The sequence below is a fragment of the Eptesicus fuscus genome, chromosome 8, assembly GCF_027574615.1.
Source record: "Eptesicus fuscus isolate TK198812 chromosome 8, DD_ASM_mEF_20220401, whole genome shotgun sequence".
Lineage (NCBI taxonomy): Eukaryota > Metazoa > Chordata > Mammalia > Chiroptera > Vespertilionidae > Eptesicus > Eptesicus fuscus.
The window spans coordinates 7623633-7647437 of record NC_072480.1 but is presented as its reverse complement, the minus strand read 5'-3'; the positions used below and the strand labels follow the sequence as shown (position 1 = coordinate 7647437).

General features: G+C 41.5%; 1 protein-coding gene across 3 annotated transcripts in view; it reads left to right on the top strand.

Annotated features, from left to right (window-relative positions):
* The first annotated feature begins 1021 nt into the window (after positions 1-1021).
* Positions 1022-23805, top strand: part of SACS (sacsin molecular chaperone) — a 56119-nt gene continuing 33335 nt past the window's right edge. For all 3 annotated transcript variants that reach the window (XM_054719740.1, XM_028136323.2, XM_028136322.2), the window contains exons 1-5: positions 1022-1310; positions 1424-1574; positions 9156-9243; positions 10367-10452; positions 13397-13508. In XM_054719740.1, coding sequence (XP_054575715.1) covers positions 1300-1310; positions 1424-1574; positions 9156-9243; positions 10367-10452; positions 13397-13508 — 448 coding nt within the window. In that variant the 5' untranslated portion in view covers positions 1022-1299. The remainder of the gene's footprint in view (positions 1311-1423; positions 1575-9155; positions 9244-10366; positions 10453-13396; positions 13509-23805) is intronic.

The window sequence follows — 23805 nt, the reverse complement described above, 5'->3', positions numbered from 1 at the left end:
GAAAAACAGTAGTAATTAATACCATTTTGGGGTAAACACTAAATTTTAATTCTATTTAGGATATTCAAACAAGAAGCACACAAATTTACTTGTTCACAACACAGCCTTTGAATTGTTTTAATAGATGTTGCCATTTTTTTTTTTTTTTGGCAATGTGTGTCATTCATACCTATGAGAAATAAGCCAGGGGAAAGGATATTCTCTGAAGCTTCATCAAACCACATGCACTTCTAAATTACAAGGCAACGTTAGTTACTCTGGGCTGATCCATAAACTCTGAGGCTCAAATTTCTGATTTCAAAGAGCAGGTGTGATAGAAAAACTTAGGGTACTGACAGTATAAGATAATATTACTAAAATAAATCACATATGTATATTTTTACACGTCAGAGGATATGTTTATGTTTATTCTCATCTATTACTTTCCTTCCGGCACCCCCTTCTTCAGCAAACTGAGTCATTGATCCTACTTTTGTGCCTTAAAAACTAACAGGAAATGAAACCATGGAAGGCTTCTTTTATTAATATATTTTTATTGTTTTCGGAGAGGAAGGGAGAGGGAGAGATAGAAACATAAATTATAAGAGAGAATCATTGATCAGCTGCCTCCTGGATGCCCCCCTTACCGGGGCTCGAGCCTGCAGCGCGGGCACGCGCCCTTGACCTGAATCAAACCGGGCGCTTCAGTCCGGCGCTCTATTGACTGAGCCAAACCGGCTGGGCCGTGGATGACATTTGTGTTCTGCAGTCACAACGCTCCCTCCTTGACTTCCTATTTGGAGAAGCTTCCAGAGATGAAACGTCGGCAGAGCTGGAGGAGAGCAGGCACGAGGTCTGCACCTCACATAACTGCTGAGCTCCGTCAGGGAAAATACACATCTCCACGCACAGTCCGCCGGGGAGGCTGCGTGTGGGGCTCGGCGCTGCTGCAGGCGCGGCCGGGCGGGGCCTGGCGGGCGGGCGGGCGGGGCCTGGCGGGCGGGCGGGCGGGGCGGCGGCTCCGCTAACGGTCCTCGCGGGCGGGCGCGTGCCCGCGGGCGGCCTCTCCGAGGCCTCGCCGCCCGGGAGCGCGCCGCCGCCGCCTCCCTGTGCTCCCCGCGGGGCCACGGTTTCCTCTGGCGGTTCCTCCGGGGCTCTGGGCCGCCCGGGGACTGCGGCCGAGCGCGGCGGGGCGGCGCCGGTCTACGGATGAGGATCCGGCCTGCCGGGCCCGCGCCGGGCCTCCGGGCGCCGCCGGGCCGGCTGTGAGCGGCTCCCGCGCACCGGGGCGGACGGACGCGGGCCTCGGGGACGCAGACGATGGGGGACAGGTAACCCCGCCCGGCCGGGCGCGGGGCCGCGAGGGTGCCTGCCGCCGAGCCCCGGGGAGAGGGCTCTGCGGGCACCCACGTGGGCCCCACTGACGTCCCTTTGCCTTTCACAGGTGGCTGCGGGTGACCGTCCTTCCCGGCTGCGTCGGCTGCAGGACCGTGGCCGTGCAGGAGTCCTGGACGGTGCGCGCCGTCAAGGAGCGCGTCTGGGCCGAGACGGGCTTCCCGGCGTCGGAGCAGCGGCTGTGGCTCGGCGGCCGGGAGGTAGGCCCGTCCCGCTCCCGGGAGGAGGGTGGGCCGCTGCGTGCTGAGGCTGGGCACATCCACCCGCTAGTGGAGAGGGACACCGAGTGGGTTTATTCTGGGTCGTGGGAGACGGAGTGAGCGGTCACCCTGGGAAGGATGCTTTGCAAATAACGTGAGCAAAACGACACGGGTGTGTTCGTTCCTCTCACGGTAACTTTTATTGACTTACCATTTCAACTTTGCAGTCCCCCTCCTCCATTTTGTCTGCATCTTCACTTCCTGAAATTAAGATACTTATTTTAAAAAATATATTTTTATTGACTTTAGAGGGGGAGGGAGAAGGGAGATAGAGAGAGAGAGAGACACATCAGTGATGAGAGAATCACTGATTGGCCGCCTCCTGCACACCCCGCAATGGGGACTCAGCCTGCAACCTGGGCGTGTGCCCTGACTGGACTGGAACCTAACCTCCTGGTTCATAGTTCCAGGCTTAACCACTGAGCACACTGGCTGGGCAAGATACTTTTTCTGATGGGCATTATATGTTGTTTCTGTGTTTAGAGACATCATCATTGAAGTAACTTAATCATTACTTATTTTTTAATGATACACATTTAACATTGGTAAATATCTTAACCTTTTTATGGCTTAGAAGTTTCTCCCCAGTTTTGAATCACAGAAAATTAGCCTGAAAGGATCTTCAGACATACTTTCATGTAGAAGCTATTAGTTTGAGGAGTACTTTTATATTAAAACGTTTAAGGTATAAATGAATGATTTAGCAGATCAAAACTATGGAAAATAGGAGTATTTCATATTGTTAAATGTATCCTTTAAGGTTGGTGAAACTACTTAAGGGAAGAGTTACATGGAGACATATTGCTGAAAATTAACATTTATTTATGCTAATAAATATCTTCACTTTATTTTTTTCTATGATTAAAAAAAACGCACATCATTTTCAGGATTTAAAGGAGGTGACAAAGAGTTGAACAAATATGCAGGGAATACTTAAGCCATACAGAATGCCATTTTTAGTATTAGATTTCCTTACAATCCAATATAATAAAAGCGTAATATGCAAATTGACCAAATGGTGGAACAACCAGTTGGGGGGAGGCGGGGCTGGTGAGCAAGCAGTGCCAGGCCAGCCAAGGCACGTGCCAGCGGGCAGAGGGAGGGGACAGTGATCAGGGGGCGGCAGCAGAGGGGCGATCGGGGCGGCGGGGGCAGGGCCGGCTGCTCAGTGGCCGGCGCTGTCCCCTGATAGGCCTGTCCGGTTGCCTCCCACAGAGGGAGGCCATACTGCAGCTTGGGCTCGCCCTCCATGGGGAGTGGGCCTAAGCTGTCAGTGGTACATCCCCTGAGGGCTCCCATACTGTGAGAGGACGCAGGCCGGGCTGAGGGTGCATGAATTTTCTTGCACTGGGCCTCTAGTCCTATATAATAAAAGCCTAATATGCAAATCGACCAAACAACAAAATGACTGGTGGAACGACCAGTTGCTATGATGTGCACTGACCACCAGGGGGCAGATGCTCAACACAGGAGCTGCCCCCAGCCTGCAGGCCCCAGGCCAGCCAAGGTGGGTGCCAGCGGGGGCCCCCAAATCACATCGCCAGTCACCCCACAGATCGGCCCTAATCACCAGCCAGGCCTAGGACCCTACCCATGCACGAATTTCATGCACTGGGCCTCTAGTCTAGTATAAATATTGGTGAAGTACTTGGTACCTGTGATTTTAATTCCTCAATGTAATCTTGACCTTCTGTGTACCTGGGTCCACTCACTGGTCACTTGTCCACTTAGACCCAGATTTCCTGTTAACCTGTTCTTATGTTGCTCCATGGATCAGCCCTCTTTTCCAGTTCCCCAAGGTGTTAGCTGGTATGCAGACAGTGACTTGAGGACTCTGGTTCTGCTTTGCCCATTTGTCCCCTAGATGTGGTTATACCCAAAGGCTCAGTTGTGGCTCAGTCTTGCCATTAGAAATGTATTTGGAGGTGTCTGCAAAGTATTGGTATGGGATGGTAAACATTTCAGTGATGTGTAGAGGTTTCAGATTGAGTGAGTGATTGGTGGAGAGGGTCCAGTTAGGAAATTTATGCTAATAATGAGGTAGTGAGGTTCTAGACCAGTGGTCGGCAAACTGCGGCTCGCGAGCCACATGCGGCTCGCGAGCCTCGGTTTGCCGCTCTGTTGACTAATGAGTTTGCCGACCACTGCCTTAGGGAAAAACACTTAAAAAACATTTTAATAATGTACTAATGTCTTTAACCTGAAGTCAAAACTTCTGGGTAAGGGTAATGCCTTACGCAGTGGTTGGCAAACTCATTAGTCAACAGAGCAGCAAACCGCGGCTCGCGAGCCGCAGTTTGCCGACCACTGTTCTAGACTATGATTGTACTGGTAACACTGAAAGAAAAGGATGTATAGGAGAATTTTAAAAATATAAAATTATGGCAGTTTGGTACGAAATTGGGGGGGCAGGCAGCGTGGGGGAGGAGGTGAGATGTAGAATAAGGCAGAAGGCTTTGCCAAGGATGTTCAGAAGCCTTGAGCGAGATCAGGAAAATATTGGTTCAGTTAGCAGACATAAACAAGTACAGAAGATACCTAATTTTGGAGGAAAGGTGGTAACCAGTTTGCTTTTGTATAAGGTTCAGCTGATGGCAGGACATAAAAGAGACATCCAGGTAAATGCACAAACAGGTAGGTGACATAGAGAGATCCTACTGCCAGTGGGTAACAGAGGCCAAATTAATTACCATGTTAGAATCTGCTTTCCTGTTTCTAATGGGAATGGGATAAACGAATTCTAACCAATTCTAAGATCTCTGCTATGTAAGAGTCTAGACTAGAGTATATTCAGCAGGCAGATGTAGGTCTGAAGCTCAAGGGATAGATGTCAGGGCTAGAGATACAATTTTGGGAAGTAACTTTTTCAGCATATTTCTTTTTCTGTACTTTGTAAATACATTGGGAATATTATTAACATTTATTGAGCTACTGACTGTGTTCCACACACTGTTCTAGATATTTTGTATATATATCATCTCAGTTACTACTGAAAACAAGCTCATGAGTTCGTTATTACTACTCCATTTTGTAGACTAGTAAAGCCAAGATTCAGAGAGAAGTATCAAACCAGGACTGGAACCTAGGTCTGTCTGATTCCAAAGTCTGGACTTTTTACTCTGCCACACCACAGAGAATCTGTCAGGGTGTCAATAAATAAAAAAAGCTAAATGTGAAGTTCTTTAAAACAGAGAGAGCTTAAACCGTTAAAAATGAACTTGAAAGTCAAGGATGGAGTTCCCCCAGAAAACAAGCAGAGGGCACAATTCTCTTCTGATTCAGAGGTGACAGGCTTGTGACTTTTACCAAACTGATGAACTTAGTAAGGCTAACATGTGCCATTAAAGGTCACCTTTATAAAAGCACATCTTTCACAGAGGTGGTTTTATTTTCCTTTTTAATTTAATGCTGTTTATAATCTTTTAGATTTGAATTATTGGCAAGAATTCTAAATATTTTAGGCAGAAAACAAAAGCTGTTGGCAACTCCTTGTCACCCACTGGTTTTGGTTGGTATTGGACATAGTTAGGAGTAGGTACTTATTCCTTAGTCTTTCTGGGTCACCTAGCATCCTCTTTTTACTTGTTTCTTTTGTTTTTCCTGGCTTGGAAGTGGCATTTGTAAGTTCTTTACCTCCTGTCCCATGCAGAAACTGAAGCTATTCATTATAGCTGTGCATCTTTCTGGTCCATTTTCCTGATCCATACCAAATGTGTTTGAGCCTCAAGCCGGGTTTGAAGTATCACTTCACTTTCTTCTCTTTTGATAAAAAATGTCCTCCCTGTCAGCTTTTAGATCTTGAAAACCTCCTTGTGTCCTTGACAACTGAACAAAGGAAGAAGTGTTGGGAGGTCCAGACTACAATTAAAATTGTATTGTTTGCTTAATAATTTGAAGTTAGTTTCATAGTAAATGAAAATGAGCGACTCGGAGGTTTTTAAGGGAGGCTGAAACTGGCATGGACAGAAATCCAGATGTTAAAATTATTTTATAATTACTGTTTTAAAGACAAATATAAAGACTGAAATGAACTACTTTTTTTGAAATATATATATTTTTTATTGATTTCAGAGAGGAAGGAAGAGAGAGAGAGATAGACACATCAATGATGAGAGGAAATCATTAATTGGCTGCCTCCTGTACACCCCACCTTGGGAATCGAGCCCACAATCTGGGCATGTGCCCCTGAATGGAAATCAAACCATGACCTCCTGGTTCATAGATCAATGCTTAATGATTGAGCCATACTGGCCAGGCTGAAATGGACTACTATTAAGCTTTTATCACCTCTGGAGGTGAATTGGTCCAATGTTGCTTTTTGCTTGGTTGGAGCAATTAAGGTCCAAAAAAGAATGAGGCCCAAGCAAAATCCCCAAATCTTGGCACGCTCTGGAGGAGAAAGCAGATTGCACTGCTCAAGTTATCTGCGCTGCTTGCTTTCTCTTTGGGAGAATCACTTCCTTGTAAATAAGTCACTGATAACATCTGCCAAAAGCATTCATTGTCAAACTCACATAGTCAGTTACATCTGTTTTTACTAATGTGGTGCTAATCTGTGTCTTCTTCCTTTTCGAGTCCCCTTTAAGACCTGGAAACCTTTTCATGCATTATAGGTCTTCCTTCCTTCCTTCCTTCCTTCCTTCCTTCCTTCCTTCCTTCCTTCCTTCCTTCCTTCCTTCCTCCCTTCCTCCCTTCCCTCCCTCCCTCCTTACTCCCTCCCTCCCTCCCTCCCTCCCTTCCTTCCTTCCTTCCTTCCTTCCTCCCTTCCTTCCATGTCCCTTCCTCCCTCCCTCCCTCCCTTCCTTCTTTTTAATGTACCTTGCCTATACTGAATTGAACTAGTAATTCTTGGCTCATACATGGCTCTCTTTTAGTAGGTATTTAATTAACTAACAATAGAATGAATAATGACATCATCCAACTGGAGAACTAGAACACTGTTGATAGTTTATATTTACCTTTGTGCTTATCCCCAGCCTGTATACCTGTGTCTCTTCCCTTACCCCTCTGTGTTTAGTATTCTGTTATCTTTTTTTAGTCACTTTAATAATTTTATCATATGTGTAATTTTATCATTAGGGTATCCTATCTAATAAAGAGGGAATATGCTAATTGACCCTCACACCATCACAAAGATGGTGGCGCCCACAGCCAATAAGGAGGGAATATGCTGATTGACTGCCCCGCCCTCAAAGATGGTGGTGCCCACAGCCAATAAGGAGGGAATATACTAATTGACCGCCACACCCTCAAAGATGGCGGTGCCCACAGCCACAAGATGGTGGCGCCCAGTCCCCTCAGCCCCACCGGGGCGGCAGGTGCGTGACAAGGCCGGGCCCACCCCCAGGCAGGCTTGGCTGCTCTGTGTACCTGCCTCTGGAGTCCCCCAGTCCCCTCAGCCCCCCAGCCACCCAGGGCTGGCCAGAGGCTCAGGTAACCAGGGCCGGCCGAGGTGTGATGGGGCGTTGCCTTCCCCTGATCGCCGGATCGCCTCCTGCCACAAAGGGCTCCTAGACTGTGAGAAGGGGCAGGCTGGGCTGAGGGACCCCCCCCTCCAGTGCATAAATTTTCATGCACCGGGCCTCTAGTATGTATATATATGTACATATACATACTTACTAGAGGTCCGGTGCATGAATTCATGCACGGGTGGGGTCTGGCCACCTGCCCCAATCAGGGCCAAGATCAGGCCGGGCTGACCGGGGGAGGGGCCATAGGCGGTTGGCTAGCCGGCCTCACCCCCTGGTTGAACTCCTGGTTGAGGGGACAATTTGCATATTAGCCTTTTATTATATAGGATGTTTGTGTATATATGTGTATGTATGTGTCTATGTGTGTGTATAACCTAAATATATAACCTAGGTAATATACTGTTTATTTTTAGTTATTTATGAACTTTATAAGAAGTGTATTATTCTATATGTAGAAACCTGGAATTAGCTTTTTACTCTGAATATTATGTTATGAATATTCACCCAAATTTATATACAGTTTTCTTAGTTCATTTTTTATTATTGTGTAATATTTCATTGTATCAATATGCCATAAAATTTGGGTAGTTTCTAAATTTTTGTTTTAAAACAATACTGCTATGATTATTCTTATCCATATTTCCTGTGCAAGGAGTTTTTACAGGCTTGCTTTAAGATTCAGTGGGGATATGTATAGAAAGTGCTTCATAAACTGGGAACTGTAACACATTCAGATTTGTGTGTTAGAGACTATTCTATTCATTCTATGGGGACTAGAATGAAGATGATGTACAGAAAGTAAGAAGACCAGATGGGATTGTTATACAAATTCGAGATGTGGAGGGTCTGAACAATTGGACGTAGAGAACAAGTTAGCTATGAGAAAAGTTGGGGAGGGACATGCTGGTACCCAGAAAGTAATTAATTTGACTGTGGTTTGGTGAGAGAGAGGACTTTTCCCCCAGCTTTCCAATTATAGTGACGAGATAGAAGATGCCACTAATAATTGAGATTCAGAGTAAAAGATGAGCGATAAGTGATGGAAGGAAAGCTAGTGATGTCACCTTTTGATAAGTGGAGCTCTAGGGATCCTGGAAGATATCAATGTGAAATGGGTAGTAATACTGAATTTTTGACATGGTAAATTATGTCCTTCACACCTTGTCAAGGAAGTGAAAGATACAGTGGTGGTTCCTCAGGTGAGCTTTTGAGTAATGTTTTGCAGACTGCTGACCTGTTAAGGAGTCACCGGCGGGGACAAGGTTATCTGGCTTTGGATTACTTACCTTATTTTCCAAAAAAGGCACTATTACACTGCTCCTGTGGCTTATGATCACACATATTGTCCTTTGCCCTTATGAGAATCAGAACAAACACCAAAGGGAAAATGAACATCAAGGTGTTTTTCGGAAAGCCAATTTCAGGAAAGGTGTAGACCAAAGCAGCTTCAGAAGTTGCAGTCCTTATTTACCCCTTCCTTTTACACCATACCTTTATTGTAGCAACATCTGTAGCAGTGTTTTCCAAACTATATTTCTGGGAACAATATCCTAGAAAATAAATGAAAAAGAAATCAATGCTAAATTTATGAAATACTGCTTAGTGTAATCTAAGAAAGTTACAATACATATTAACATGTTAAATGCCCTAAACCCCAAATTATTCCAATTAATTTAAAACAATTTTTTTTGTCCTCTACTATCTGTTGACATCTCATAGAGCTGTGCTCTGAGCAATACACTTTGGAACTGCTAATTAAAAGAATGACTTTGTTTATGATCCTCATTCATTATATAACATTTAAATTATTTTAAAGCAGAAATATGTGTATCTTTATCTATTTGTAACTATCTTTGAAATTTTTAAATAAATTTTTTTTACTAAATTTTTATTCTTTGAAACATTCACTTCTCCAGAGCAACTTAATTCCTGATAAGAACAGTTAACAAGCATTATATCTTAAGTGAAAAAAAATTATGGTAAAGTTTTGAATTTACAGTATTAGGAACTATACTGCTTTTCATACATTTTATTTATTTATTTTTTTCAGTTACCTGACTGGATCAAGATTGGAGAACTGACTTCCAAAAATTGTCATCTTTTTGTAAACCTTCAATCAAAAGGCTTAAAAGGGGGAGGTATAACATTGACTTTACCAGGATATTTTGCCCTTTTTAGTTGAATAAAGATTATGTTTTAAAAGTGAAATGAAAGTGTATAACATTGGAATGTGATGAGTGGATATCAGGGCCAGAGGAAAACAAAAGCAGATGGAGCTAGTGAGTTATAAAAATGTGTGGGATATATATTAGCCTGTGGAACAGTTGGGGTTTGGTCTTGGTGCATAGTTGTATAAAAATGATGCAAATAAATTTATAGTGATGATTCTGTTTCTTAAGCACAGATTTTTTTTTTTTTTACTTATATACAGATTTTTTTTTGTTCTGAAAAATTTTGCATCTGAGAAATTACTTTCCTCCCCCCATTGTCCCTGTACTTGACTGTCACCTATCTGAAGGAAACCTGGTCAGTCAATTCTAAGAATCTCTAGTTTGGAAAGGCTTAAGGGTATTTGACTGGACAGCCATTGAGACAATGATTGTGCTGAATTTCAGAATAATCAGATCATTAGTTGAGATTGAGAATATTAAGAATGTCATTATCAGCACCATTAGCTCTGGCTTATAATTTTGCAGCAAAGCACCATTTATTTCAGTTGTTTTGGAAAATATCAACCTTTTCCCCCATGCGCTTTATTTTTTAATTAATAATCTTTTGTGACATTTAGTATATTTTTTAACATGTTTTTAAAACTTAATTTGTAGCTAAGAAAAAAATCTTGAGATTTGATAAAGTTGAATCTGCTTTACTTTTTTTTTTAATCCACACTTGAAAATATGTTTTCATTGATTTTTTAGGGGACTGGGAGAGAGAGAGAGAGAGAGAGGGAGAGAGAAAGAAACATCAATGAGAGAGAAGCATTGATCGGTTGCCTCTGTCAACTGGGGATCGAATGCGCAACCTAGGCATGTGCCCTGACCAGAAATCAAACCCACAACCTTTTGGTGTACGGGATGATGCCCCAATCAACTGAGCCACACCATCCAGGGCAGAATCTGCTTTACTCTACTGAATCTGTTTATTAGGTAGAGTTTCATAACCGAGAGCTGCAGTAAAACATGACGTTTTAACTTGTAGAATTTTACTGTGTCTTGGAACCAAATAACACATTGGTAACAGGCCATGGGATTTTTATTTTAGGTAGATTTGGTCAAACAACTCCACCACTTGTTGATTTTCTCAAGGACATTTTAAGAAGATATCCAGAAGGAGGACAGATTCTTAAGGTAGGGCATGTGTTGTGTACGTGTATGAATTTACTTTGATAAAAATGAGGGGGAGTAAAATTACTTAGAAGTCTTGTTAGTGTTTACATGTTTTAGAATTTTGTCTAGATTTGAATGGCTATACTTACTACCCTCTGCACCTGCAGTGCATTCACGGGATGGTGTAGGTTGGGAACACAGTCTATGTAAATACGTGGGGTTTCAGAGCACAAGGGACCCACTAAGTTGCTGTAATCAAGCAGTGCCACTCTGGGAACACTTCTTTGTGACTGTACATAACTCTATAATGTAACTTTATGAACTGCATGTGAAACACTGTGCAATGGCATCACCAATCTACCACCCGGCCGACCACACAAACAGAATAGTACAGAATCCACTTTCAGGGGCCACAGAATGTGCTCATTGGACCCCTGGTTTTAGAGGTTTGCTTTTGGGAAGACTTCAATTATTTCAGTTATTTAAAGCTATTTATGATGTATTCTTTTAGTTTGAATACACATAAAAAAATTAAGCAACCATAAAAGAAAGCAATATGGAAGATATTGCAAAGATTAGATTTTGTGTTTAAGCTTAGCAAGAAACCTCCTTAGTTGTAAAAGATCAGTTATTATGCATTTTCCTTCTCATTAATTTATTTAGTGTTTATTACCAATTTTTTAGTCCTCATATTTTCTAGTTTAGGTGGTAAATTTTTAGAAAATAAGGACTAGGTTAATAGTCATACTCAGATAGATGCTGGAAGAGGATTGCTGCATCTTCAGTGATTTTAATAATGACATGTATCCTTTCAGAATAGGCATCAGTGATTCACAGAGTTAATTTGCAAACCATTTTTATATTGACATATTAGGAAAGTGAAGATAGGAAGAGTATGTTTATTGGGTTGTAATGGGGGTAGAGAGGCAAAGAGAACAAATTTAAATTTGAAGGATTAGTTGATGGTAACAGGAGTTTATCACTTCAAAAGTGAGTGATAAATCCTATCAGGAAACAAGGCCACAGAAATGAGTGAGCTCTTTGGACATTCCTATAGCTAGCAAGCAGCTGATATTTACTCCTTCCTCTTTGCTTACTATATATATTTATGTGCGAGCCAACTGAATTTAATCTTTGTTCCTTGGATGTTTTAGTAGAATTCAACCATTTTAGATTTAATTGGAATCTTAGACTTATGCCTTTTGTGATGTTTGCTGAAAGGTCCAGATATTTTAATGAATCGCCCAAGATTATATGCAAATTGACATATTTATTGTCGCTTCTTCTTAGAATCAGTTTGAGAGAGATCCCCTGAGAAAAAGCATCCCATCCTATTTTTTGTTCAACTTGAGATGGATAGTTGGAGCCTGGGAGTTGGGACTTTATCTCCAGTTTTCTTCATCTCTGCTTCCTAAAATGCACATAAATAAAAAATAGATATCCAAATGAAACCAAGATCCAACCTCTAAAGTGCTCTCATTTTGAAAGTTAACATTATATTTTGCTCCCTTTTAATTCTTATTTCTCCTTTATATCATAATAGCCTAATGTAAATAAGATTACTAATTTCAGGGATTCTGTTAGACTAAATAGTGTAGGAACTAGTCTAAAAATTCTATGAGAAATAGGCAGCTGTGTGAACAGGAGTATTTGTAGTCGATAAGCAGGTAGATAAGGGCATGTTTGGGGTTGAACAGCAGGTGGGTAAGACTTCCCAACCTCTTGGTGTGCACCCAGGGAACTACATGTCTTACCTAATCTCAGAACTAGCTCTTCAGATCTGTGCTAGTCCCTTACTCAGCCTAAGAGTTGTCTCTTCTCATGTGGGCACTGTCACCTTTTTACTCTGATAAAGGCTTTGCTGTTGGCATTGCTGTCTTCACTTCTTGCCCATTCCCTCGACCCCACCCCAGGTTTAGTAATACCAAGGTGCCAGAAAAGTTAAAATATAGTTCTTCCCAATGTTAGAGGTTTGTGAGTGTAAAAATACAAGATGGGTTATTGTGTTTCTACAGACCCATCCATTTAAAATGTAACCACCTGATTTGGTTTGGCCTAAATCACAGCTCACCCAGGTAATTGTTACGTGTTGACTTTTCTATACTTTAGGTAAGGTCCAAAATAAACTAGGGGTAATATCTTTGAAGTTCATTTCAAGTTCTAATGATTGTGGGATTGGCTCCAGCAGTTGGACTCTTATGTTAGAGTGTGGAGCTCCCAACATGATTTTGGTAGGTGTGCCAAAGTGATTGGGGTTGTTGAGACGGGATTTTGTTGAGGCTACTGATGGGTGTAAATCTTGTAGTTTGTCCTTTCCTTTCTCACATTGCAGTGCTTTGATTACCAATTCACCCATCAACTTACTCACCAAACAATATTACTATCTTTTTTTATGAAAGGAATAAGTCAGTGCTGACCTTCAAAAAAACTTTCATCTTAATATAGGAAAAAGACATGCTAATATCTCAAATTTTCAAGATGCAACATACTGTACATAGACTGATTTTTTTTTTTCTAAGAGAAAGGTAAGTTTGGTAAGCAAATGATAAATAAAGATCTTTTTAGGTAACTGCTTGAAAATGGGTATTTATCCCAAATGACAAAACAGTCTGTGTAGGTTGGAACTTGAGTAATTTCTTTTGTATGAAGGCTTTGGGTAGGTTGTAAATAAGAGGCAGAGTTATAAATAGTCTCAGGATTTGTGTTGCAAGCTAAGAGTAGTGAGTTAAAAAAGGCATTGTAAGTATGTGTAATTGAAGAAGGACTCATGGTCTTTTCAACCATACTCATATGTATTTAACAATTACTTTCAGTAGTATCCTCACCAGATCTTAAAGATAATGATGCAAGCAGTGGGTTTTCTTTACTTAAATGTAATTATTTTTTAAATATTGTAGGTAAATATAAAGATGGGCAGTAGATTACTGTATTATGAAATATTATTTTTGGTGTATATCTTGATTAGGAATTAATTCAGAACGCAGAAGATGCTGGTGCCACAGAAGTAAAATTTTTGTATGATGAAACTCAATATGGAACAGAGACTCTTTGGTCAAAAGATATGGCACAATATCAGGGTAAGAGTCAATATTTAGGAATAAGTTTTTACTAACAGGTGATTTTTAGTGATTTATAATACTCTGTTGAATGAACAGTCTAATTACCACTTATACTTCACTTCTTGGTATATTTCATTCCACTTCAGATGGTTTTCTCTGCTTTTGGTGGGCAGGTATCTCTGCTAGTTGGTATTTCTGGAGAACAAAGAAAAAAATCTCAACTCAAATTAACAAGCAGTGTAAATTCAGTTGGCTCTTGAACAATACAGGTTTAAACTGCACAGGTCTACTTATATGCAGATTCTTTTTAATTAATATACAGTTTTCCTCTGTGTCCCTGGGTTTCACATCCTCAGGTTCAAGCAATTGTGGATTGAAAATAGTAATTTTGATCCACAGGTGGGAATATATGAATGCAGAGGACCTACTGGATACATTGTTCTATATCATTTTATATAAGGGACTTGGGCATCTTTTTTGGTGTCTGTGGGGAGTCTTGAAACCAGTCCCCTGTGGATACTGAGGGACCATTGAAGTTTTTGGGGAGTCAAAAGTAATACACAGATTTTCAACTGGATGCATTGGCGCCCCTAATCTCCACCAACTGACATAAGCCTCTTGTTCTATTTAGTCACTTCTGAGTATCTTATATCTTTAGCAACACAAAAAGATAACTTTTCCATGTATATAACACTTCTCTACATTTGCAAAGAAGAGGCTTCTGCTTTTAGGATACCCTAGAAATGTTTTGAAGTGGGTTGGAAAGAAATTTTGAAGGAGAGAAAAGAATAAGGAAAACAAAAGACAATAAGAGAACCATAACCAATAGATTCCTGATACCTCAGTTATACTCTGAAGTGTTTTTTTTTTAATTCATGATTTTCAGTGCAGCTTTGAAGTCAATAGGATGATTGCAAATGACTGTATATTACATAGAAAGTTATTGAGAAAAAGGAGGATCAATTCAGACCTTTTCCTGAACATATTTTTAAAGAGATGTAAGTCATATATTTTTAAAAAATATGTTTTATGGTTCAGGAGGGTAATCAACATTATTGTTAAATATTTAAACATTAAATATTTAATATTTCTTATACCTAATAGATTTATTCTTAGGTCAAATTTGTGATATGAGAGCTGCATCTTTTTATTCTATAAAGAGATGTGGTGAGGCATAATACATCAGTCCTAACTCCTGCCACATTTGTGATCTTGGTCATGTCATCTCATCTCCATTGGTCATGAGAGGATTGAGCCAGTAAGATTTCCTGGGTCTAAGATTCTATGGTTTAATGTAACCAGTGTTAAAAAAATAACGAATGTGGTGATGAGGGGTGTTTGCTTAAGTCCTGATCCTATACAGTGGGGACACTGGTATGTAGAGTGGCAGCTCTGATCCTCAAATTTACTCAGGTGATTAAGCTGATTACTGAGCCTCGCTTAATTTAAGTCTGCTCATCTATGAGATGGTAATAAGAACAAACTTTACTACCAGTTATTTTGAGGATTAAATCAGATATTTTATGTGATAACTAGTGGCCTGGTGCACGAAATTCTTGCACATTAAAAGGGAATTAATTAGAGGAAATATTTTAATATTGCTATTTGCCCTTTCTCTATAATAGAAATGTCAGAGATGAAAGAAAATTAGTAAAATGTATATGAGCATCTTCCTCCTGTCAGAGTCTGTGGCATGCTGCAGGACCCAGAGTCAAGTCCCCACCCACCCGTGTGCACCTTGAAATCGCATGAGACCCATACCCGGCTGGCCCCACCCCCATTGAGCAAGATCCAGACCCGGCAGGCCCCACCCCTGTCAAGCTCCGCCAGGCGGGGGGCGCAGCCTCAGGTCCCCTGGCCCTGGGCCGGGGAGGGGGCACGCCTTGAGGTCCCCTGTCATGCCCTGCAGGTGGGGGGTGCAGCCTCAGGCCCCCATAAAGCTCTGCATGGCAGGGGGCCCAGCCTGGCACTGGGGTGGGGGGGCGCAGCCTGAGGTCCCCCATCAAGCCCCACTAGGCAGGGGGTGCACCCTGAGGTTCCCCGTCAAGCCCCGCTGGGCGGGGAGCACAGTCTGAGGTACCATGGCCCAACACCAGGGTATGGGGTGCAGCCTCAGGTCCACTGCCCCAGCCCAGCGCCACTCAGCCTCAGGTCTCTGCTGATTGCTCGTTAAGGCTCCTTACGGGAACTTGACCTCTGCTGTGGGCGCAGCCATCTTGTTACAGTGTGATGGTCAATTTGCATATTCCCTCTTTATTAGATAGGATGTTTTAGGTCTGCTGTCATACTGATATTAGTATATACTGCAAATTGACCCTCATGCCCTCGCACAAGATGGCTGCCCCATGTGGTCAAAGATGGCTGCCACAAGATGGCCGGCAGGGGAGGGTAGTTGTGGGCGATCAGGCCAACAGGGGAGGGCAGTTGAGGCAACCAGGCTGGCAGGGGAGGGCAGTTAGGGGCGACCAGGCCAGCAGGGGAGGACATTTGGAGGGCAGTCGGGCCGGCAGGGGAGCAGTTAGGCATCAATCAGTCTGGCAGGGGAGTGGTTAGGGGGTGATCAGGCTGGCAGGCAGAAGCGGTTAGGGGCAATCAGGAAGGCAGGCAGGTGAGCAGTTGGGAGCCAGCAGTCCCTGGATTGTGAGAGGGATGTCCGACTGCCAGTTAGGCCCTATCCCTGTAGGATTGGGCCTAATCCAGCAGTCGGGCATCCCCCGAGGGGTCCCATATTGGAGAGGGTGCAGGCTGGACTGAGGGACCCCCCCCCCACAGTGCACGGATTTCGTGCACTGGGCCTCTAGTAGAACCATAAAGGAAAGAGTGAAGAGATTGTAGGAATATTTTGCTGTAAAATGTTACCTAAATTATATTATACACACACACACACATACACACACACACACACACACACACATACATACTAGTGGCCCAGTGCATGAAATTCATGCACGGGGGGGGGTGTCCCTCAGCCCGCCTGCACCCTCTCCAATCTGGGACCCCCTCGGGGGATGTCTGACTGCCCTGTGGGATCAGGCCTAAACTGGCAGTCAGACATCCCTCTCACAATCCGGGACTGCTGGCTCCTAACTGCTCACCTGCCTGCCTGCCTAATTACCCCTAACCACTCTGCCTGCCAGCCTGCTCACCCCCAACTGCCTCCCCCCCACGAGCCTGATCACCCCCAATGGCCTCCCCGCAAAGGCCTGATCACCCACAACTGCCGTCCCATCCTGGCCTGATCACCCACAACTGCCCTCCCCTCTTGGCCCCTAACCACCTCTACCTCGGCCCTGTCACCATGGCTTTGTGCAGAAGAATGTCCGGAAGGTCTCCTGAAAAGTCTCCCAGTCAAATTAGCATATTACCCTTTTATTAGTATATATATATATATATTTTTTGCTTCTAGCCTTGACTTTTATTTAAAAATATTTGAAACAAATATTTTTACTTAACTGAGTTTGTGTATAAGTATACTTGGAGATAGGCTATTTATTTTATTTTAAACCTCATTTGAGGATATCTATATGTTTCTAGAGAGGAAGGGAGAGAAAGAGAAACACTGATATAAGAGAGAAACATCAATTGGTTGCCCCTTATATGTGCCCCAACTGGAGATTGAACCTGCAGTCTAGGTATGTGTCCTGAACGGAAATTGAACCTGAGACCTTTTGGTGTATGGGATACCACTCCAACCCACTGAGAAACCTGGCCAGGGCTAAAGATGGGCTTTAGCCATACCAGATTAAAGTCATACCAGATTAGCTAATTTAAAATAAACTTGGACACATAAAAGTAGAAATGATCTTTGATATCTTTATTTAACAAATATTTATTGAGGGCCCTACACACTTGCATTTTTTAAGAACGTTTTTCTCTTGCCCTAGCTGGTTTGGCTCAGTGGCTAGAGCGTCGGCCTGAGGACTGAAAGGTCCTGGGTTCGATTCTGGCCAAGGGCACATGCCTGGGTTGTGGGCTCAATCCCCAGTAGGGGGCGTGCAGGAGGCAGCTAATCAATGATTCTCTCTCATCATTGATGTTTCTATATCTCTCTCTCTCTCTCTCTCTCTCCCTTCTCTCTAAAAATCAATAAAATATATATTTTTAAAAAGAATGTTTTTCTCTTATGTTCAGATATGTATGTTGTCTTTGGTGGTATAATCTTAGATTACAGAATTTCCCCCTTTATTAATACCTTGTTTTGCAAATGAGAACTCTTGAGTTCAACTTGTTTTTGTTTCTTTTTACATAATCATGACAAAAAGCTCAATTTGCTACATCAGTTACAGAAGAATAAGAGATCTTACCCAGTTTCACATTTACTAAGTATTTTAAGGATATGGTTAATTAAGAGACAGACACATGTAAAGGCAGCAAGGAGATGTCCTGGATTTCTAGCACCTCCTTCTAGGTTCTTTGATGCTGTGTGAGGACACACCATGGCCTAGGGTGAACAGAAGTGACCTCTGAGTGATGCAAGCAGGCCTTTAGTTACACAAACCAAGTTATTTTAGTCATGAAAAATGTTCATGTTTTTCTCTGATAATTACATAGCTTGGGATATTTTCAGGAAATTGTGCCTTGTAAGTCTATAAATTCCAGGTTTATTTTCAATAAGCAACCTTCTAAAAACATTCACTAGATTGGGTCTTTTCTGCTAGTAAATATTGTTAGTGTGTTTGCCTAGAAATCTGTCAGCAGAGTGTTTATAAGGAGATTTTGGCTTGGGTATTCTCTTTAAGAGGAGAAAATAGATTACAGCCTGCTGCTTGCTAACCCTTTCCTCCCCAGATAATCCTTTGTTTTTCTCCTTGGGGGTTTATTCTTTTTTATATCACTCAGAACCAAGAGCACACCCCCTTTTTATTTTATTTTCAAGAAAAACAATTTTAAGTATAATACTGTTACATGCAATAAACATTAATATTTCAAGAAAAATTATTTTAAGTATAATAATGTTACATACAATAAAAATGAATATTTCAAGAAAAATTATTTTAAATATAATAATGTTACATGCAATAAACATAAGTATTTCAAAAAATGTTTTAGGAGGGATGAGGACACATATGTAATACCTTAATAAAGAAATTAAAAATAATAATAAAAGAAAAATGATTTAACATAATATTACTTGTAATAAAAATTAATATATCAAGAAAAAATATTTTAAATATAATAACATTACCAAAACTGTACTAACACAGTATAATGTCACAAAAGTTACAGGAAATATTAAAAATCTGCAATAACAGGATTACTTCTATTCTAAAATATTTTTTTCTCTGGCTCTATTTTGGTTCATCAGTTTATGTTGTTCATTATATTCCACAAATGAGTGAGATCATGTGATATTTATTTTTCTCTGAATGGCTTATTTCGCTTAGTATAACACTCTCCAGGTCCATCCATGCTGTTGCAAATGGTAAGAGTTCCTTCTTTTTTACAGCAGCATAGTATTCCATTGTGTAGATGTACCACAGTGTTTTAATCCACTTATCTGCTGATGGCATTAGGCTGTTTCCAAATCTTAGCTGTTATAACTTATGCTGCTATGAACATAGGGATGCATATATCCTTTCTGATTGGTGTTTCTAATTTCTTGGGGTATATTCCTAGAAGTGGGTCAAATGGGAGCTCCATTTTTAATTTTTTGAGGAAACTCCATACTGTTTTCCACAGTGGCTGCACCAGTCTGCATTCCCACCAGCAGTGAACGAGGGTTCCTTTTTCTCCACATTCTCACCAGCACTTGTCATTCTTTGACTTGTTGATGACAGCCATTCTGACAGGTGTGAGATGGTACCTCATTGTCATTTTGATTTGTATCTCTCGGATGATTAGTGACTTTGAGCATGTTTTCATATGTCGCTCAGCCTTCTGTAGGTCCTCTTTCTAAAAGTGTCTATTTAAGTCTTTTGCCCATTTTTTTATTGCATCATTTATCTTTTATTATGTTGTATGAGTTCCCTGTAAATGTTGGAAATTAAACCCTTATCAGAGATAACATTGGCAAATATGTTCTCCCATGCAGTGGGCTTTCTTGTTGTTTTGTTGATGGTTTCTTTTGCTGTGCAGAAGCTTTTTATTTTGATGTAGTCCCATTTGTTTATTCTCTTGTTAGGAGCTGTATCAGTAAAGATATTGCTACGACATATGTCTGATATTTTGCTGCCTATGGATTCTTCTAAGATTTTTATGGTTTCTCGTCTTATGTTTAAGTCCTTTAACCATTTTGAGTTTATTTTTGTGTATGGTGTAAGTTAGTGGTCTAGTTTCATTTTTTTGCATGTATCTGTCCAATTGTCCCAACACCATTTATTGAAGAAACTGTCTTGACTGCATTGTATGCTCTCGACTCGTTTGTCAAATGTTAATTGAGCATAATGGCTTGAGTTGACTTCTGGGTTCTCTGTTCTGTTAAATTGGTCTATATGTCTCTTCTTGTGCCAGTACCAGGCTGTTTTTAAAACAGTGGCTTTGTAATATCCTATCTAATAAAGAGTAATATGCAAATTGACCATCACTCCAACACATAAGATGGCCACCACCATGTGGTCAAAGATGGCTGCCCCCATGTGGACACAAGATGGCCACCACAAGATGGCCTGTAGGAGAGGGCAGTTGTGGGCATTCAGGCCAGCAGAGGAGGGCAGTTGGGGGGATCTAGGCCTGCAGGGGAGGACAGTTGGGGGGGGACCCAGGCCTACAGGGAAGGGCAGTTGGGGAGGACCAGGCCTGCAGGGGAGGACAGTTTGGGGGACCCAGGCCTGCAAGGGAGGGCAGTGGGGGAGACCAGGCCTGCAGGGGAGGGTAGTTGGGAGCAACCAGGCCTGCAGGGGAGGGCAGTTGGGGGAATCCAGGCCTGCAGGAGAGGGCAGTTGGGGAGGACCAGGCCAGCAGGGGAGGGCAGTTAGGGGCGACCAGGCTGGCAAGGGAGGGCAGTTAGGGGTTACTGGGCCAGCAGGGGAGGGCAGTTGGGGGCGACCAGGACTCCAGGGGATGACAGTTAAGGGCAACCAGGCTGACAGGGGAGGGCAGTTAGGGGTGACCAGGCTGGCAGGGGAGGGCAGGTAGGGGCAATCGGGCCAGCAGGGGAGCAGTTAAGCGTCGATCAGGCTGGCAGGGGAGTGGTCGATCAGGCTGGCAGGGGGTGATCAGGCTGGCAGGCAGAAGCGGTTAGGAGCAATGAGGCAAGCAGGCAGGCGAGCAGTTGGGAGCCAGCAGTCCTGGATTGTGAGTGGGATGTCAGACATCCCTCAAGGGGTCCCAGATTGGAGAGGGTGCAGGCTGGGCTGAGGGACACCCCCCCTCCCCGTGCATGAATTTTGTGCACCGGGCCTCTAGTAGTTTAATATCTGGTATTGTGATCCTTACAACTCTGTTCTTTTTTCTCAGGATTGCTACAGCTATTCAGGGTCTTTTTTGATTCCAGATGAATTTTTGGAAAGTTTTTTCTAGGTCTGTGAAATATTGTCTTGGTATTTAAATGGGGATTGCATTGGATCTATAAATTGCTTTGGGTAGTATGATGTTGATTCTACCAATCCATGAACACGGTATATTCTTCCATTTGTTTATGTCTTCCTCTATCTCTTTTTTTCAGTGTCCTGTAGTTTTCCAAGTATAGGTCTTTTACCTCCTTAGTTAAGTTTATTCCTAGGTATCTTAATTTTTTTGTTTCAATGATAAATGGGATTTTTTTTAGTTACTCTTTTTGTGAGTTCATTATTGGTGTATAAAAAAGCCATAGATTTCTGGGTGTTAATTTTGTATCCTGCTACATTGCCAAATTCATTTATTAAGTCTAGTTGTTTTTTGATGGAGTCTTTAGGGTTTTTTACTTCATCTGTGAATAATAGCAGTTTTACTTCTTCTTTTCCAATTTGGATGCCTTTTATTTCTTCTTCTTGTCTGATCACTATGGCTAGCACTTCCAGTACTATGTCAAACAGGAGTGGTGAAAGTGGGCATCCCTGTCTTGTTCCTGTGCTTAGGGGAAATGGTTTTAGTTTTTGCCCATTGAGTATGAGGTTGTCTGTATAGTTGTCATATATGGCCTGTTTCATGTTGAGATATGCTCCCTCTATTCCCACTTTGCTGAGAGTTTTTATCAAAAATGGATGTTGTATTTTGTCAAATGCTTTTTCTGCATCTATCGATATGATCATGTGATTTTTGCTTTATAGTTTGTTTATGTGATGTATCATGTTTATTGATTTGCAAATATTGTACCAGCCTTTCATCCCTGGAATAAATCCCACTTGGTCATGGTGTATGATCTTTCTAATGTAATGCTGGGTCTGATTTGGGAGAATCCTATTGAGGATTTTAGCATCTATGTTCATCAGGGATATTGGCCTGTAATTCTGTTTCTTTGTAGTGTCTCTATCTGGTTTTGGAATTAGGATAATGGTGGCCTCATAAAAAGAATTTGAAAGTGTTCCTTCCTGTTGGATTTTCTGAAATAATTTGAGGAGTATAGGTGTTAGTTTTATCTATTTCATTCACATTGTCCAGCTTGTTGGCATATAGTTGTTCATAGTATTTTTTTACAATCTTTTGTATTTCTGTGGTGTCAGTGGTTACTCCTCCACTTTCGCTTCTGATTTTATTTATTTGGGTCCTCTTTGTTTCTTGATGAGTCTGGTTAATGGTTTATCAATTTTGTTTATCCTTTCAAAGAACCAGCAATTGGTTTCATTGATTTTTTTGTATTGTTTTTTCAGTCTCTATGTTATTTATTTTTGCTCTAATTTTTATTATTTCTTTCCTTCTACTTACTCTGGGCTTTTCTTGTTGGTCTCTTTCTAGTTCTTTAAGTTGTAGGATTAAATAGTTTATTGCTGATTTTTCTTGTGTTTTTTTTTTTTGTGTGTGTGTGTGTGTGTGTGTGTTGTTGTTTTTTTTTTTTGAGGTATGCTTGTAGTGCTATGAACTTCCCTCTCAGGACTCCTTTTGTTGTGTCCCAGAGATTTGGGGTCATTGTGTGTTCATTTTCATTTGTTTACAGGAAGTTTTTTATTTCTTGATCTCATTGGTAACCTGTTCATTGTTTAATAACATGCTATTTAGGTTCCATGTGTTTGAATGTTTTGGTTGTTTTTACTGTAGTTGATTTCTAATTTCATTCCACTGTGATCTGAGAAGATGCTTGATATGATTTCAATCTTCTTGAACTTGTAGAGACTTTTGTGTCCTAACCTGTGGTCTATCTTTGTGAATGATCCATGTACACTTGAGAAGAATGTATATTCTGCTGCTTTGGGGTGAAATGATCTATAAATGTCTATTAAATTCATCTGATCCAGTGTGTCCTTTAGAGTCTCTGTTTCCTTGTTAAGTTTTTTTCTGGAAGATCTATCCTGTGAAGTCAGAGGGGTGTTAATGTCCCCTACTATGACTGTATTGTTGTTGATCTCTCAGTTAAAGTCCTCTAGAAGTTGTTTTATATATTTAGGTGCTCCGATGTTGGGTGCATGTATGTTTACCAGGGTTATATCCTCTCGTTGGATTGATCCCTTTAGTATTATGTAGTGACCTTTGTTGACTCTTGTGATGGCCTTCATTTTAAAGTCTATGTTGTCAGATATGAGTATTGCTACTCCGCTTTTTTTCTTTTCCATTTGCATGAAAAATTTTTTTTTCCATTCCTTCACTTTCATCCTGTGTGTGTCTTATTTTGAGGTGGGTCTCTTGTAGACAGCATATAGTTGGGTCATGTTTTTGTATCCATTCTGCTACCCCACGCCTTTTGATTGGAGCATTTAATCCATTTACATTCAGAGTTATTATTGATAGATACTGATTTATTGCCATTATATTTTTGTATGGCTAGGTTTCTCTCTTTGTTTCTTGTGCTCATTACAGCAGTCCCTTTAGCATTTCTTGTAATGCTGGTTTGGTGGTGATGTACTCCTTTAGCATTTTCTGGTCTGGGAAGCTCTTTATTTGACCGTCTATTTTGAATGAAGTTCCTTGCTGGATATAGTAATCTTGGTCTCAGATCCTTGCTTTCCATTACCTTGAGTGGCCTGTAGAGTTTCTGATGAGAAATCAGATGTCAGCCTTATGGGAACTCCTTTGTAGGTAACAGTTTTCTTTTCTCTTACTGCCTTTAAGATACTCTCTTTATCTTTAATTTTTGGCATTTTAATTATGATGTGTCTGGACGTGGGCCTGTTTGGGTTTTTCTTGTTTAGGTTTCTCTGTGCCTCCTTAACTTCTGTGAGTTTTTCCTTAACCAGGTTAGGGAAGTTTTCTGCCATTATTTCTTCAAACACCTTCTCTATGCCTTTCTCCCTTTCTGCCTCTTCTG